Source organism: Sturnus vulgaris, chromosome 1, assembly GCF_052056855.1.
Source record: "Sturnus vulgaris isolate bStuVul1 chromosome 1, bStuVul1.hap1, whole genome shotgun sequence".
Taxonomy (NCBI): domain Eukaryota; kingdom Metazoa; phylum Chordata; class Aves; order Passeriformes; family Sturnidae; genus Sturnus; species Sturnus vulgaris.
Genome location: NC_142243.1, coordinates 58,797,226 through 58,815,556, shown reverse-complemented (window position 1 = coordinate 58,815,556; position 18,331 = coordinate 58,797,226). Strand labels below are relative to the sequence as shown.

Sequence of the window (18,331 nt, the reverse complement as noted above, 5' to 3'; positions counted from 1 at the left end):
GAGACTGTAAACGGGGCAAAGGCACACAACCCTGCTGAGGGAGAAGAGATAATCCCCAGGGTGAGGAAACAGCTGGGGCTGGTAAACCCTGCGGCCATCAGAGCTGACTCACCAGAGCTCATTTGCCAAAGAGCCAAAGAGGTCTGACTTCGAGCTCTTCCTGGCAGAGCTCCTTGTATTTGCACAACACTCAGCAGAGCTCCAATCCTGCACAGAGCTGGACACTGCAGTAACATAAACAGTAAATAAAAGCAATGCTAACATGTGATTCCCATCACTTGCTCCTGCTAGAGCCTTACCCAGGCACTTTTTTAATTTTGCTCAGCTTGCACTGAACCATAAGACCTTATACTTTCAGAGGACAGCCCAACCTCAGTGCTAGTAAGTTTTTCCTCCCCCTGTCTTCAGCTGGTTCCAAGTTTACTGACTTGTATATTAATATATATTGGATAATGTAGCAATTTTGCATTTCATGCAGAAACCATCATCATGAATATAAACCAGATGCACAGGACAAGAAAGTGTTATTTGAATAAGATTGCCATGGACCTTCACACACTATTTCCTCTTCAAACTATGCGGTAGCACAAAGTGCAGCAGGAAAATCTAAAAGCTCTACAGCCAAGTCATTATCTGTTGTTAGTAATAACAGTCTGGGCAGTGAAATTACCAACTGCATTCCTACAGCAAACTTCTCTGCTCTGCAATTCTCTTCCGATGCTCTAGAGGTGGTCCCATTTGCTATTCAAATTTTAGCCTCCTCTAGGCTACAGGCAGAGCCTGCCGTGGCTTCCAGTGTTTAACCAGAGGCATCATCATATGAGTATGTGGACATATATAAATCTGGACTGCATTAATGTACCCCTTTCTTGTCTCCCTTGCTGCTCCTCTCCTCTCTCAGAAAAAGTGGGTCAAAGGAGTGTCAGAAGCTTTCTCACACTTAATGCTGACTTAAGTCAGCTAATTGAATAAACATTTGTTTAACATTTGCTCCTATTTCACTAATGCACTGTGAGAATGAGAAGAATTTTATTCCCCTTCTTCCCCATCCTCCCCCTTCCTCAGGAGTGCCACTAGCTGTTATCGCAGTGACTAATGTGCTGTATGTGGCCATTATAGTCCTCAACTCTGAAATTACACCCAGGATGAACGATAGGCTCTGCCTGTATGCTGATTGGAGTTGGATGATGATTGATTAGAAGAAAGTCAGACTACGTAGCCATGCAAAAAGAATGCACTAAGCCACAAGCTTAAACACTAAAGAGCATTTCACCACTGGCTTCAGAGCTATTAGATGTTTTCATATTAACAACATTTCTCACATCGAAGTTTGCGCATTTTATCTTTATTCTTTCAAATACTGAAATTGCTTGGATAAGAGGGTTATATTTTTTTATATATATATATTTATACACATATATATTTATACACATTTCTAAGAGTAGCCTGAACTTTTAGAGGAAATTGAAGAGGCTTTGTGTCAAGTACAGCTAAATCCAGCCTTTCTATATCAAAACCCTGCTAGAAAATTACTGTGCAGATGATAAGGCTGAAAGATATAATAAAAAGTGACTCTACTCAATTTACACTGCAATATTGGTATGACTGAATATTTTTCATTCAGGTGACTGATAAAATCACTAAACTGTATTGCAGATAAATAAAGGAGGCTTCTGTCAAGAATAAACACCATTAATCATGAAGTCTCACCCTCTGAGTGGCTGTGCTATGCAACTGCACAAATGCACCATCACAAGTGGCATGTGACCCACTGCCTCCTTTCTTTCCCCAGCTCCCCGGTGATACGGTCTTCTTAGGAAACTTTTCTGCTGCCTTTACAACATTTGGAAGCCAGGGAATTTTCCATTCAAGTTTATACACAACTGCAACTGAAATCTAAATTTTAGTGGCAATACATTCAGCAAAAAACTGAACCCACGAGATAAAGTGAAGCCATGCAGACTGTGGCTGCACTGATATAAATCCAGCATTATAGTGAAAAGCCTGTGTTTAAACTGGTGAGGATGAAGTCTTTAAAATTCTAAAGCTAAAACAAGTAGTAAATTTTTCCCCCAAGCCTTCTTCCCATTTTGTTCCAAACCCGTATTTTCTTACTGTTTTTTTTACTTAGTTTTGCTATTTCCAAATAGGTGCTGAGTTTCTTTTTGAACATACAAATATAAAATTTCTTAACATCATAAATCTACCTCAGTAGAATCTATGGGTCTCCTTTCAAAAAAGCAACTTACATGCTAAAAAATAGACATGAGCTGGAAGAAACTTACCCAGCAAAAGCACAGTCATACAAAAAGAATAACAGACAACGTAGGTAACCTTTTTGTAACCTGTTTTAGAGCAAGTGATGATTCAATAGTGGCCATGTTATTAAGCCAGAATGAAGCAGTGCCCTACACACTAATGAGGTTAAAAAATGTAGTTAGGTCTTCATGTTAAAGGCACTTAGCAAGCAGCCTGCTTGGCAAAGACCAACTGTGTGTTGGAGCAGAGGACTAATCACACAGGCAGGAATCAAATCGACTGGAAGAATTAGGAGACTTGCGGCCCCGAGGAATGTAATTCATGCAGAAAAGCAGTTGTCAGAGCGAGGCCAGGGAACTGTGTGGGAAGAAAGCAAAATAAACAGCTCAACAAAGAAAACAAAGACACTCAAATAGTGCTTTTCTAATGCTTGAGTACACCGAAACTTCAGTAGGGCATATGACAAAAAACTCATCAAAGACGACCTCTATAAAAGCAATATACCCGTAAATGGTGAACTGATTCAAAAACACTCCGAAAATGCCTGTAGGTCTTTAAAAATAACCTTGACAGCGTTACACAGGACAGAGAAAGTACACATACATACATGCATGCATGCATGCATGACTGGGAGAAGAAGAAAAACAACCAAATGGTACAAAACTAAGAGAGTTGAAATGGTTTCTATGATTACTCCTCATTTCTCTCTCTACCATTCACAGATGAGAAGAGGATGCAGTCTGCATGCAACGAGTGCTCCTGCTTCTGTGCAGCAATACTCTCTGTGGAAAAAACAGCATTGCTAATTAGGATCCAATCCCACAGTGCGAGGACCAGATGACTGCATCCACCAGGGGGATTATCTGACCAGAAAGAAGAGCTTGAGGCTTGTCCTAAATCTCAAAAAAACTCATGTGCAATTCATGGGAAGTTTTTCTCGTGATGGGTATGACCCATGACAGTAAAATTAAATTTGAAATCAACTGATATATGAATTTCACAAATAGTTTGTTCTCTTGAAAAATAGTATTTTTAATTAATGTGTTATTACTATCATAATTTAATGGGTTTTTAAAAATTATTTTTAGAGAATTAACCTTTTATCATATTTAGTACTTTGGAACCTTTCTTCTCATCTCATTCATTCACTTACGATTTTTCTACACCCTCCCTACCTCAAACTCCAGCATGCAATGCACAGTATTGTTCCAGCAAATTTTAGCTTCTCTTCTTCCCTTAACTCCTTCCTCTCATTAAAGCAGGTGTTCCTTCTCCTGGAAAAGCACCTGAAAAGCTTCTCACATTACTTCAAGTGAACACTGTCCTCAAAATCTCTTCTGTGATGCTAAGAAACACTCTTTTCCCAAATTCAAAATCAAAACAAAACAAACCCTTTCATTTCCAGTGCCTACTGTAAGTCACATTCACAATATTACAAAATTGGGATTTGAGGAAGAAAGAAATATTTTCTTTAATTATTTTATGTAATAAAATAATAACTGCACTGTTTAAAACAAAACAATAACAAAAGAGAAATTCAGGGATTGAATATTTCTCCTATTGCACTTGCTACTCATCTTTGTTTATATAGGGAATGTTTGACTGAAATTCTAACTTTACAGGACTACAGTCCTGACAAAACAGTGATGTGAAGGTTCAGCATTAATCATTTCTGTTGAGGTATGGTTGGATTTGCTTAAAACCTCTATACTATCATCAACAGACAGCCCAAAATTGATATTCACAGGGATTAGTGACTGTTACTGAACAGAGTATCAGCTAGAATTTCTCATCTAAAACTACATGCAGCAGGGAAAAAATAGATAATACAAGTCCACAGAATAAAATTCTCCATATATACATTTCTGTATAAAACACAGACTATTTTCTGAAATGCATCCTCCCTCCCTTCCCCTAGACAAATACACTATTTGGGAAAGAAAAGCCATTTTGAGAGTGCACCTGAGTGACAATATCAGCTGTCCAGTATACATTCATGCTGTACCCAGAACTGGAGTCAAGGGGTGACCTTATGAAAACACAAATTCCAAGCTTCTCCCATCCTCCAAGCACCACCACAAACAGCAGGTGTGCAAGTCACAGATCAGCACCAACAATCATGATGGCAGTAGGATTCACAGATACATGAAGCACCATTTGCATCAAAGGTGAATGCTGCTAAGGTACAAGGGGGGAAGAAAAGATATTCTGCTAACAGCCCCTTCTTGTATTTTCTCTGCCAGTATTGAAGGTCTAGGTATGGGAGCTGGCTGAGGTGCAACCAGAGAAGATCAGGAAAACACTCAGTTCTCATGCCAGGCTGAGAAGTCTTGTCTCTGTTAGGCCAACTTTTTGATCCTGCAAGCACTGAAAGACTTTTTGCTTCTACGTAGTCCAGAGTACAAGTTAGTCCTAACAAATGGTAAATATATAATGGCTGGAACACTATAGCCATCAAAAGAAACAAGAGATAAAGTCCTCACACTGCTATTCTTGTTCTATTTGTGTGAAAAACTGGAGTTAAAAAACATTTCCCAGGCAAAGCTGTAACTTTGAACAACAAACATACAGGAATAATATTCTTGCTGCATACTTTTTTTTTTAAAAGTAGTAAATTCAGTTTTGAAATCTTCAAGGTAAATGCACTATCTATATGTTGGAAGCATTATTAGTTCTCTAAACAGAATAGGTAGCTGGGTGTGTAAATAAAAACAATGAAGGGAATAGTCTGGCCAGTTTGGAACACATCTGCACAAGCTACACATTTGCTCCCTCAGCATCTCATCTCTGCAATTCAATCTAATCACAGGAGTAAAAACATGGTTCCCAGAAAAGGTGTCAGGATGGAAGCCTGATGTCCAAGGAACAAGCAAGGCAAAGGAAGACAGGCTGGCTACACAAGCTTTCTTGGTACTGTCTTGATGATATACACTGATAGTGATCTTCCAGGGTAAAGCAGAGAACACCTGATTGCCCCTGGTCACTCAGCTACTGCTCTCTCTGCCAAATCTGTCTACAATGTTGTTAAATGGGGCTATTTGCGTTGGTGGCCTCTATAAACTGGACTAGACTATCAATCTTTTCTTCCATGGGCCAGTGGAAAAGGCATGATAAATCTAGGCTGAATTTCAACAGGAGATACAGGACTGAAAGATGTGTATCTTTAAAGAGATAGCTACTTAAATCTGATATGTTTAGAAATTCTCCCTTATGTGAAATACTCCCTAATTTTCTGTTGATCCTTAACACCAATGGTCACAACACCTCATAAATAATGCTTTCAAGAAGATGATAGGTTAGTTCATTCCTTCAGGAGCTTTGTAATCCTGACTCATGAGCAGGATGTTTTGCCTCTGTGTCTAGCCTCTGCAGAGTCTCCAGAAAATTGCCAATGCACCCATAAAGCTGACTATAAATGCAGTCGTAATCTACTGTAAATTCACACCTCCACATTCACTGCTGGAATGGATTAAACACCTGCTCTTTAGTGGCAACTTCATAGCTTCAATGTAAACGTTACTCTGAAAAAAGGTCCCAAGCCATTTCTTGGTCATGCATCCTAAAAGCAAAAATCAAGCAGAATAACATTTTTCTTTAAATAGTTTCCTCTATTAATCAATAACATCAGTCATCAATGATAGTTCAGCCTGGCCTGAGGCACAGTGATGAAACACCCACTGAACACAAAACACAACCTTTTCAGTGAAATTAAGGTATCCTTGGGGTTTTTTCTAGCATCACAAAACAGAATATGCAAGGGGCAGCCAGTTAATCTCCTACATCTCAGAAGCACAGCTTCAACAGCCCATGTTTTGCTACAGACATGTAAACAAATGCAGACTTACACACACACACACATATACATATTCATCCTTTGGGAAAGAAAAAGTCTCAACTACATTCAATCCATACTGCAAGATTCTAGGACTTGATGTCTTTGTTGGGGGAGGATGGAGTCTAAGTCAGGGAAAGATTGTGAGAGAGTGAGAGCATGATGAAAATGCTCTGTGTTCCTACAACATATCCTACTCATCACTCACATTTCTTGGAGTTTATACCTACTCTAACTTTAGGGAACTTCCAATTCACAACACAGGAATCTCACAGGTACGCTTTAAAAAAAAAGAAAGAAAAAAAAAAAGAAAAATCCCCACTAAGACTGTAACATTTCAGCTCTCTTTGAAGCAAGATTTAACATGAGTGGAAGAATTGTACTGAAAAAAAAGGAGTCTGTCACAGTCCAGTACCTCACAGGCTACTGCAACAAGTTTGACAGCAGCCTCTATAGAGTTGGCTTGCTTCTGGTTCACTGCACGTGAATACCACAGTCAATATCTGCTCACTCGACTAATACTGCTGACTACAGCACAAAGAACACAGGAATTTTGTCCAAGAAACCACAGGCTCAGAGCCTTTGAATGTGCACTATATTTAGAGCTCGCATTCTTTGCAGCTGATAACAGAATGAGATAATAGAAATTTCATGCAGCAGAACTCAAGCATCAAAGCAATTCTATATATTTTTGTTTAAATGTTAAATTAAGGTAATGATCCACATGTCCTCAAAGGTTTTGCCATTAAACATTTTTTCCTAAGCATTTTGTTAACATTTTTCCTCTAATTTTCCATCTTTCTCAGTCTCTGAGCAGTTCCTTGCATTAGTTTTAACTGCAGAGATCTAAAATTACTCAGTCCATGACAAACAGAAGAAAAGGTATTCATCCTATTTTGTAAAGAGGATGCATGTGAGCACACACACAAATTCGCACACCTGTATACACAACCGCACTTAGCAAGCACCTAAACAGCTTGAAATCATGTCTAGCTATTCTTCAGTCTACAGAAAAATGTTACATAGAACAGTGACCTGAGGTATAACTTTGCTGGCCATTCTTTTTGCTTCCATCATCCCTTAATTCACGCTGGTTTGAAAGCCCACCTTAGGGAACCACTTCTCACTGCCAGCCAAGAATTCATCTAAGGATTCTTAACTGCCCAGATGGGATAAATCAGCCAAGTAGCAGTGCTGGTGAATGCTGATAGACACCTTACTGCTGATAAACCTTAGAACTGCTCCTCTGCAACAGCATAATCCATAAAAACCTCTTAAAGAATCCCTTTTGCTGGACTGGGCTCCACCAGGCAAACCTATGCCTCTCTATGTCTCAGGTGGAGATGAGGCAACCTTATCCCCTTTAGACCATCGGAGGGGTACTCCCGAGGGCTTTTCCCAATTTTTCCTCCCCCTGTGTCACACCAGGAGGATGCCCTGTGCATTGTTGCTACTCCAGAGTGCTGAAGAGAAGTGGTCAGCCAGCTGCCAGCCGCTGGAGGCACAGCTTATTAAAGCTGGGGGCTGCTGCTACACGAGTGATTTTCTCAACATTAAAAGAAAACAAAATCCATGAACCAAAGATTTAGGGGAACTTTCTACCAAGGATTTTCAACAAAACAAACCTCTACATTTTACAAGCTTTTCCTTCTACATTAAAAATCTCACCAAAATTTTCCTCTAATTTCAATTGCTGCAACTTCCCCAGACAGCGCGAAATCAAGCTGCCTGTATGAAAAGAACAAAGAGCCTCTGTTAACGCAATATTTATTTGCTGCTATTGTTTCTCCCTTATAAATCTGTAGTTCCTTGGCATTACAATTAGCTACTCCAGAGAAAATGATTATGTCACAAAGTATTATTCACCACAGAAACAGATGAATGATGTGAACCAAATGTAATCTGGTGCACTTAGAGGCAATTCTGTTGACTTTCATGTAAATGTGCTGGCTTAAAACGGGGATGGATTTTAGCAGTGAATACTTATTTGATCTAGAATTTATTTTTCAGCAGAAATTAAATAAGACAGTTTTTTCTAAATACTGTTTTTTCCTAGAAGCGAGAGAGCAAATCAGTAAGAAGTATAGAAGAGTTGAATTGACTGTGCAGTAACTCCAGACTGTAGCTTACCTAAACAAATGAATGTAACTGAACTTACATAAAACAGCTACATCAGAAATATTTAACTATTTTTATCCACTTTTTAACCCACTTTTTTCCTTTAAAATGTAGCTCAGAATCAAAAATTTAAGAGGAAATACTTATCCTTTTTTTCTGCAATTAAATATATGCCACTACTAATTTGCTTTCCAAACTTTTTGCAGTTTCAGACCGTTTTTAAAAACACTGTTTCTGAAGCTACTCTGCAAGCATTACAAAGCTTATGAAGGAGAATTTATGATCTGCAAATCTTAAGGTAAATACCACTAAACAAGAATGAACAAAACACTGATTCACTATTTTAAATGATGCAAAACTATACACTGAGTGAGATATCACTCAGTTTTAGCCTGGACAGTAGCTTCCTATTCCCAAGCTTCGTAAAAGATCCAGCACTGAATGAAAACTATCTGTTGAAGTTTATGTGTGGGCACCTGGCCCTGGTATTTTACTTCTCTGAATATCACTAGGAAAAGAGGGATACATGCTGCTTGCAGAGCCTACAACACGCGTATTTGTGGCACATAACAAATTCTGAATAACCTTAACAAGTCACCAGACCATGCTGATTCCTTCTCAGATACTTGTTATAAAAATCCTCCAGGCTATTAGCAGCTGCTTATTCTTCATGCTGCACTTCACTTCCAGGGACAGGTTTCTTGGGGTGTTTCCCATTTAATACAAGATTTCTTCCTGTTGAAAGAAAATACTTTCACGGATGATTTTGGAAAGCTGTAACTACAGTCATCTTCTCATGTCCCAAGAGCTTCCCAGTTTTTCCTGTTGATGGCTCCTGGCTAAACCGTAAAAACCATTCCAAGTCTTAAAGTAATTAAACCCAATTCAATAAGTGATGCTTTTCATACTGGGTGGGGCTCTCCTTTTTCCACTGTGAAAGGATCAATTAATGTTCTGACAAGCTGACAAACTCCTTGCCAAGTCTAGAGCTTAGAGGTACATTGAGGTAAAGCAGCAGGTAAAAGATTTAAGAGGTTTAAGCACTCAGATTTTAAAAAATAAATTAGAGCTTAGAAATGAAAATGAAAAAAAAATCATAATGTCAGTGACAAGACTGGGGAAATGTAAACATCCTATCAAATGTATGGTTAGCAGTTTCTCTCATAATCGAGAATATGCTTTAATCTTCTCACATTTGGGCATCCCCTATTTTGCTGCATAGTCCAAAATCAGATGATGAAAGCTGAGTGTCTGAGCCTGACTTTGCTTTTCTTTCCACCTTTGTGTAACTGATGTGTGTATAAACTAGATACGAAATAACATATCTAAGAATTAAACTGCCTTTTTATCAACTTGGAGCTGAGTGCAAGCAAAACACATGCTTTGGTTTAGTACCAGAGCATTGAGAAAGTTCAAAATATCTGTTCAAGCCATTCGTGTTAGGCACATGCACAGTTATCTGCATGTGCATCATTTCAGGGTGTAAGACTGCCAAACTTTCTACTCTCAATCAGCAGTTAGAGGGAAAAAAAAAGGAGTTTGGAATGTCGCTGATCCTAGGAAGCTAAAATACACCAGCTGTACCTTCCAACTTCCTCCTGGCAAAGGCAACCTCTCCCAGGTGAAAGCATATGGGAAGCATCAGTGCACCTTCCCTTAGATTTATCTGCTCAGTCTTCCTATGTGTAGTCCAGAGCTAAGGTAAAAGGGAAACAGAGAAAGATGGAGACTAAATAGATGAATGTTTTCGAACATGCATGATGCATCTTGTAATACATTCAGGCCTGAAACTTTAACTTTCCACTAGCCTCCTGCAACACATGCATTTACCACTCCAAGATGTACACAAGCCACCATCCTAGAGCCATTCCTGACTGTTGTCTCCTGCCACATCTCTGCAGGAGTACACTCCCTTCATGGCCACAGTAACAGTGCCTGAAAATATCAGGATAAGTCACCTTCAAAGGCTGTCCAACTCAACTTTGAAATTAAGCATACTGGGAAAAACCTACTAATGCAACTTGGTTGAAGTGTGGGAATGAATGAATGGCCATGAACAGTAGATTCCTAAATTGCTTTATTTAAATCCACCAGTAGAATTTTGCCTCTGCCTTAGGAGCTTTTTTTTTTTTAATTGCTAAATAAAACCTCCTGTCCTGGCTAAGACAATTTTAAAAGTTGTGGGACTGTAAAGTTATTTACACTTGCACTGTCACAAAAAGAAACAAGACACCCTTCTTCTGTTCACTGCTAACAACTCTCATTCCAAACAAAGACATCAAGCAACTGGAAGTGTTAGCCAATAACAAATTCGGGATTTGGTTCTTGAAGAGAAATAGCATACTCATGTTATTAATTTCAAGTAAACACCCTCATTAGTGATATGATTTTGAATTACTGCACACCAACCAGAGAAGGCATCACACTCTAATGGATGACCTAACAGATGTCAAGGACCAAAATGTAGATAAGCTTCAGCTCCTCCTTTAATGCTATACTTTAGAAACAATTTTGAAAATTAAGAAAGAGCTGGACAAAAACAACAAAGAAAAACAAAGCAAGGAATGTGATTACTAAAACCATGCTTCTTTTGGTTTTTTTAATCATATGGTGTTTATCACATAATTTAACCTCCAAGTTCAATGTAAAGCAGCAATATTGAATTACAGTTTACTGAATTTGAGAAAACAAAATAATAAAAGGAAAACACAAGCTCCAGCCTCAATTCTGCCATTCATCCATTGCCACTGAAGAACAACTTGAGTTTCATATATCTTCCTGAAGTATAAACCAGAGATGCACTGTAAAAATTCCAAGATAACTACACAGTCCTAACAGGTTTTGGTAACAAAAAGTAACACATTTCAGTACATATTCATAAGGGTTGGGGGTTATTATTGGGCTGTAATTGCAGTTGTTCTAACACCTAATAAGCCATGGCTGGAAAAACAAAGGCAGGTTAATTTGTGATTTCCTCTACTCATTCAGAGGCAAATTAAGTGTCAAACAGCTAATACAGAACATATTTCATTTTATGAGATTTTAATTTAATTCTGCACCATATCGTTGACGCCTTAATGTAGGGTGGTTTATCTAAGAGGAAGAGCAATTTATAAACCTCTTTCAATTGAAATCTTTAATGATAGGATAGGATAGCATAATTACAGCAATGCCTGCTAGTCCTACTATACATAAGCATCTGTCAGCAATTCCATCATAAACATAAACCCTTATTTTAAGGGTTTGTAACTCAAATTATAAAATTTGGCTCCAGGCTGAAATTTGGGATGCAACGATTCTGACCATCAGCAATTAAACTATAAGAATTACACATAAGAATACATAAACCTTTTTAGAGCTGCAAGTATGTAAGAGCCCTGTAATAGCTTTAAAATTCCTGCTTTCTTTTTTCTTTTTCACTTGGCCAGTGTTCAAAATTATGTGCAGACACTGTAGGTGCCATGCAGACAAGGCCCTCCTCACATTTTTTCTGCACTTGTATTATACCTAAACTAATTCCACTAAGGCTTGTCAGGTTCTGGAACATACTTCAAGGAACTTGAATAACTAAAATAATACTTTTTAAAAAAATTTATTTATAATTTATATGACATACACACATTTGAGAGTACTATAAACCTGAGGAGAAAAAACACTTGTACAACGAAGTCATTGTTGAAGCTGTAGGTAAACATTTGCCTCCTGACTGGTATCTTGCCATTTTCTCTCAGAATTCTCAAATATCTTCTCAATCCAGTTCTTTCTTTTTGTTTTTGGGTTTTTTTTATTAGTTTGTTTGTTTTTTAATGGGTGCTAGGACAGCAGTTCAAGTAATGGTTCCAAATGATCCCAAGTGATCCTAAGTGCTACCCACACCAGGTTCTGTAAAACTTGTAGAAAACCACTGGGTGCCTACCTCACATGTATGTACATTAATATATTTTCCTGAAAACTGCAAAAGCATGACAAACTCTAACATCTACAAAGATGTTGAAGTCTAAATGATTTTTTAAAATTGCTTAATTGCCTATTTATATTTAATTACACCAACCACAACAGCTCCAAGGGTCCACTACGGTTCATCACTCCAATGGTGTCATAAACCAAATGAGCAAAAGAATCAGCAGAAGTTCACGGGGAAAAGTGGCCAATATCAAGGCAATTTTGAGTTTATAGCTTGGGCTGATATGAGAGTATATTTCTAAAGCAGCTGCCTGCAGTCATCACATCTGGCTAAAGACCTCCTTGCCTCTGCAGGGCCCAACTGAATCACCACTTAATAAGGGAGCAGGGGTGCACAGCACACAGCAGGGCACCTTTCCATAGAAGGAGCATGATCTGGGGGTCAGAGGGGACCTACCTCTGAATGCCAAACAAGGTACGAAACAGGCATTTCCAACATCTTTTAGGGCTCTTACAGAAATCTTGGCACTGAGAGCACTGTAGACTGATAGTCCTGACTTCCCACTGTCACCCAAAGCAGGTCTACCCACCCAAAAGCCCTGCTGAGGGCTTGAGGTCCCATGCTATGGACTGAGTTCATAGGACTGAGGCTCCAGGGAGGGCTCAGCTCAGCAAATGCCATCAGGAGCTTCCAGAAGCCTCTTCCAAGCTGGTAGGCAGTACTTGTGTCTTGGATGATGGTCCTCTGCTGATGCAGATTAAAACTCTCTACCCCATCTGCCCAATACAAAGAGAAAGGCAAATTCCCCACTATCTTCAGAATGAGCAGGATCATCTCCCCCAGCTCCCAAAAACATCCAATCATGTAGAATATTGACTGCACTGCAAAATCTAGGATGACCCTTTAATGACTGTCTGAGCCTGCCACCTTCAGCTTACAACAGTATTTAGCAGCAAATTTAAACATGCATTTGAGTGTACTTTATTATGTGGTAGATTGTGGTGTAAACGGTGATGCATCTGAGGAACCCTGAGGAATAAATCACAGATTTCTGTGCTCTCTCTTTCTATAAATACCCACTTTTCCTCTAATGCCCAAGAAGACTGCAACACAGATTTATTACTTACCTCCAGGCAAATTTGCTCTGAAATTACAATTCAGTAATAGACGACTGACCCAAAAAAACCTGTTAGTAAAATATTGTGTGTGTACTTGGGCATGTAGTTAGGATTGTTAATATCAATTAATTCTGCTCACAGAGGAGGACTTGTTTTAAAACAACTTCATTTTTCTTCTGCATATATGTAATTACACAGCTGTAACTAATAGCCATAGAAAAGCAATCTGCCATCTAAACAACTAGCATTATTCTTCCAAGTATTACTTGTGCTTTTCTTCTTGTATTTTCTCAGTGTGAGAGGTGATTAGTAGGTATGATTAAATGTATACATCAAGCCTTTTAGCGAAGTACCAAGCCCTGCTTTTTGCTCCATTTTAAATGGCATTTAGCAGTTTTCTGGATGCATCTACTGGTTTATTCTGCAATGCTGATACCTGTCTCCTCATACGGAATAAGATAAAATTTATTTCTACAGGATTTCACCACTACCACCCTTTTCTAATGCATGTTATCACTGGTATTCATTTCTTTTATCTTTGTGTAAACCATGTGCTCTATCACATTTGCCATTTTGTTTGGGTGACGCTCCCATCAATCAACCAATTGCCTATATGTGCACACAACAGGGACTAAGAAAATTTACCAAAAATTTCATTATGCTTCATAGCAGTCACTAAGGGAAAAAAACCAATCTTTTGGTTGTTTTGTAAACAAACCTTTGGCATGAAAGGAAATTTTAGCTATGAAGAATACCAAGCTTAATAGAGATTAAATACATGTTTATCTGGCTGCATTTCACAGGGCTCAGCACTTTTTAATTTAGCCTTTATAGAATGACATAATACAGAATAAATGTCAGCAAAACACATAAGTAACCTTTGCCAGCTACCTATTAAAACAGGAATTCCTTAAACACCAGCATGGGTTTTGCTTTATGAACAGATAACCTCAATGCTTTCCAAAAGAAAACCTCACACTCTGGCAAGACTGGAAAAGTGCTCCAGGTACATGGTTTCAAGCATTGCAAAGATTCATTTATTTGTCCATTTTTTCAGGAAGCAAGGGAGAACACTGAATACTCACACATGCAGAGGAGGAATGGGAGATGGTTCGTAATGGTAGCGTCCCTCATGATGTCTCGCATCAATTGGTACAGGAGGGTGGAATGCTGGAAAAAGGTGAGGAGGATCTGAAAAAACAAGCAAGGTTTCCAGATCTGAGTATCTCCAATGATTCTTTAAAAACAACATTCGTAAAGACAGAACAGATACTGAAAAGTGTGTGTCAAGAGTGCTAGGACTTAGGGGTCACAATCTCCTTCTGTGCTCCTGTCAGTCAGGTCTGTCTGAGAGGAGAATTTGGCCCACAGTGTTTGCATGAATATGTATTTACTAATTTTAATATTCTCTTTTTATAGCTTAAATGGAAAAGGGCATTAAAAAAGTCTTTAATAAATAATTATGTGCCTGTATGAGAAGCATCAGATCAAAAGGACCATCACAGCTTTCATAAGCATTCCTGATTTATTTATTTTGTATTAAAACAAGAAAAAAATATCATTGCAGGACGAAAAGCCTAAGCAGAGAACACAATGCAATAAAAACGTTTATCTTCAGAGATGTATGCACAGTCCTACAACAGAAAGCCAAACTGAAGTGACATGCTGAGAAATGTAAGTAAAACTGGATTAAATCAGACGATGTTCAAAGGCAAATGCGAATGGGAAAAGCCGTATTGGTGATGTTTAACTGCACCACACCAATGGCTGAACCTGGAGGAATGCGTGTGAGGATGGAGGAACTAATTTCATACCCAGCTCTTAAAAAAGAAGGGTGCTTTCTTTGTCCCCGTGACTGGAGACCCAGAGACTCATGGCTGCAGTAAGCTCCCCTGCTCTATCTCCTCCAGGCCTTTCACAGGATGGGGGATTTTGCAGCTGTCAGAACTCCTGCTCCCCGCTGTTTCCAGACAGCCTCGGAGACAGGCTGACAAAAGGGGGAATGCACCCCTTAACACCCCCACGGGCTCTGCCCAGAGGAGTCAGGCATCGGTCCACCCTCCTCACAGCTTCTGCAGCTGGACTGCCTCCCGGCTTGGAGGGGCACAGTTCACACAGACCACAGCTCTCCTCACCAGCACACCGCTGGGATCTGTTTGCCTCTGAATGTTACACCGCCTCCCAAACTCTCACAATTCCAATGAGATGTTAAGTACCTCCAGTGGCATGAAAAAAACACCCAATTGCTACTTTGGGTGATGCCATATATTTATCTGTCATCAAAGGCTGAGAAGTACAGACATTAAGTCATGTCATGGATTTACTAAAATGCTTCTAGAAAAAAAAAAACTTCAATTGTGTACTGACAGTAAAATTAGTTCTACTCCAGTTTTGCCCACCAACTCTTGAAGGTAACTTTTCTTTATATTTCCCGCCTTTCTTATTCAGCAAAATGTAAACTTCCTCTTAGATTATATTATTTGTGAAAGCAGTTCCCTGGTGTCAACTAGAGATGGTTAAAAAAAAAAAAAAAAAAAAAAGGATTTTTCCTCATCATGTTTTAAAAAGTTGGTTTGCTTTATTACTGTATTTTGAAGTGCAAGAAGAATGAGAGGAACAAACCTCATTGCCCTGAGGGAATACATACAGGGGATGAAGGGGAAATAATTTCTGAGGAAATATTCCAAGTATTTCAAGAAAGCCTGGAAACATCTGACACAAACTGTCCAGTTACACGGCTTGATTTTGTAAAAGGACATTAGCATGTGATTAGCCACAACACATTTCAGCCATTTACTAAGGCACCATAAATGAAAAATAACCGTGGCTTATGATGTAAGCTGGGAGCTCAAACTCATGGTATTTTTAATTCTGGTTCTGCTGAACCAACTGGACCTTGTCATGCAATCTGTTAGGAGCTTTATTCCCTATGCCCAGCACTCATGGTCTTCAATGGAGGTAAAAAAAATGGGTCACAGATGATCGGGAACACACTGTCATTGTCTGAGTGGAGGATGCCTGCTGCCACCTCCTGAAACACATTCCCCAGTAGACACCAAGGTGAAGGGGAAAAGGGACATGAGAAGTGTGTTTCAGCACATCTCCCTGCCTGCCCTCTTCCCTTGCTATTCTGGTATTTGACTACAGCAGCATAAGCCAAAGGGAGGAGGTTTCAAAGCAGATGTCTAACATTTTACAGTACAAAGTCTGGAACCATTTTTTCAAGGAAGTCACTCACATCCTCATAAATGAACAGGCAAATCCTTCTCTGCCTATGCACTTCCTTCAAAGAGTGAGTCTAGAGAGCACAGGTAAGACCATGGAGACCATATTCATGTCAGACAGGATGTGGTCCACCTGGCCAAACCATGAAATCCCACTCAGGATGCACAGCCTCCTCACTGTCCCACCCTCAACTAGCCTGAGTGCCTACCCAGTAAAAGCAGTCCTAGTAATTATGTAGTGAAACACCTTTTGACCCTCCTCAATGTTGAATTTACTTTCCGCTGAGAAATGGAAACTTAGAATTAAACAACCCAAAAAAAAGGTATTTTTCTCTGTGGAACTTATGCAGTGCAGATCATCAACAAGTTTTATTTATGCATGGGCTATAAATCTCCAAGAACATCTTTTTGAGTCCTCTCACATTAAGGTCCTTTGTATATCTTGGTTGCATCTTGTTTGTAGTTTCCATCTGGGAAACAGCCGTACTCTATCATGGCACAGGGAGCTGTCTCTGTCAGCCCTGAGCCGTCCAGAGCAGAGCTGCATATCAAACCCCAACATAATTATCCATCTCACAGTTTATTATTTACACATGAGCAATACAGCTGGCGAGCATCATAACTCAAGTCTATGTGTAATAAGTTACTACACTGTAGCCATCTCTTGTTGCAACCCTTAAGAAAAACCACATGATGACTTTGCCAAAGTCAGGCTAAAACTGCTGAAGCAGAATAAAGTGCCACTAAACCTGGCTACCTCCTATTTATCATACAATTTCCTGACTGATGGTTCCACAAACCAGCTGCTAAGTGCTGTGTACTCTACTGTCAGCAGACTAACATGCTAAATGAGAGACAGGGAGAATAATGTACAGAACTATAGAACTGGTGGAGTCAATTTTACAGATGGAAATCAAATCCTGCCACGTTGGGTCAGTCCTCAGCACAAAAGTAGCTGGTAAATTCTATGTGCTTGGGGGCCCAAGACCACTACACTTTGAAAAGCACTGAATATTTATACGGAAGGACTCTGAGATCAGAGAGCTGCCAAAACACCCATCCAGGGCTTCACTTGGAATTCACTTGAAATGGCATAAAATGTAATCAGTTAATGTGTATTTATATGGAAATCAGCTAATAAGAAGTTTACAAAGCAGTAACTGAGGCTGTAGACAGTTTCACATTGACTTTTTATATCCCACCCAGTAACTATTTCATTAAAGGCACCATCAGAATATTAATGGCACATTCTGCTACAGTTATGGATACTGTAGGTAAGTAAAAAACTGAGTGAGACTAGTCAGGCTAGAATTGAATCTGAACCTATCTGATTCACGGTTGTTTGCTTTACCTATCTAGAAAACCAGGGAAAAAATGCAGTGTCAAAGACAGGATAGCTGCTCTGACTATGCTTTCATTAATTCATTTAAACTGTGAGGAAAAAAACTCTTACCTTCAGCAGGGAGAAACTTCTCTCACCAAAACAAATCAGTGAAGTCTAACTTTCTATTCTGCTAAGGAAATTACTTATTACCTTCTTAAAAATTCTGGCTAAGATGAAAACTTGCACAGAGTACGCTAGGCAGTTTTCTTACAGACATCCAAATGGAACTGTGAATTCCTGGGCTAATGGCATCCTTGCAGAGACTGATCCAAGTGTATAGATGCTGGCTGTGTATCTGCAGCCCTCAGCTTCAACTCAGTACAAGTACCTGATTCTGTGCATAAATTCCACTGTTTTCAAGAACTTGTAAGGACATGCCAAAGCACTGGAAATATATTTGAAGACATTGCTCATGCATTGCTGAGTTTGGTAGCTGTTGCTGCCTTCTGAATTCTCTGCTACTTACTCCTGTAAGCTTCCTTCACATGCTCT

At 39.2% G+C, this 18,331-nt stretch overlaps 1 protein-coding gene across 3 annotated transcripts in view; it reads right to left on the bottom strand.

Annotated features, from left to right (window-relative positions):
* GLI3 (GLI family zinc finger 3) overlaps positions 1-18,331 on the bottom strand; it is a 204,830-nt gene that overhangs the window by 79,298 nt on the left and 107,201 nt on the right. For all 3 annotated transcript variants that reach the window (XM_014883474.2, XM_014883475.2, XM_088167648.1), the window contains one exon: positions 14,317-14,422. In XM_014883474.2, the coding sequence (XP_014738960.1) occupies positions 14,317-14,422 (106 nt within the window). The remainder of the gene's footprint in view (positions 1-14,316; positions 14,423-18,331) is intronic.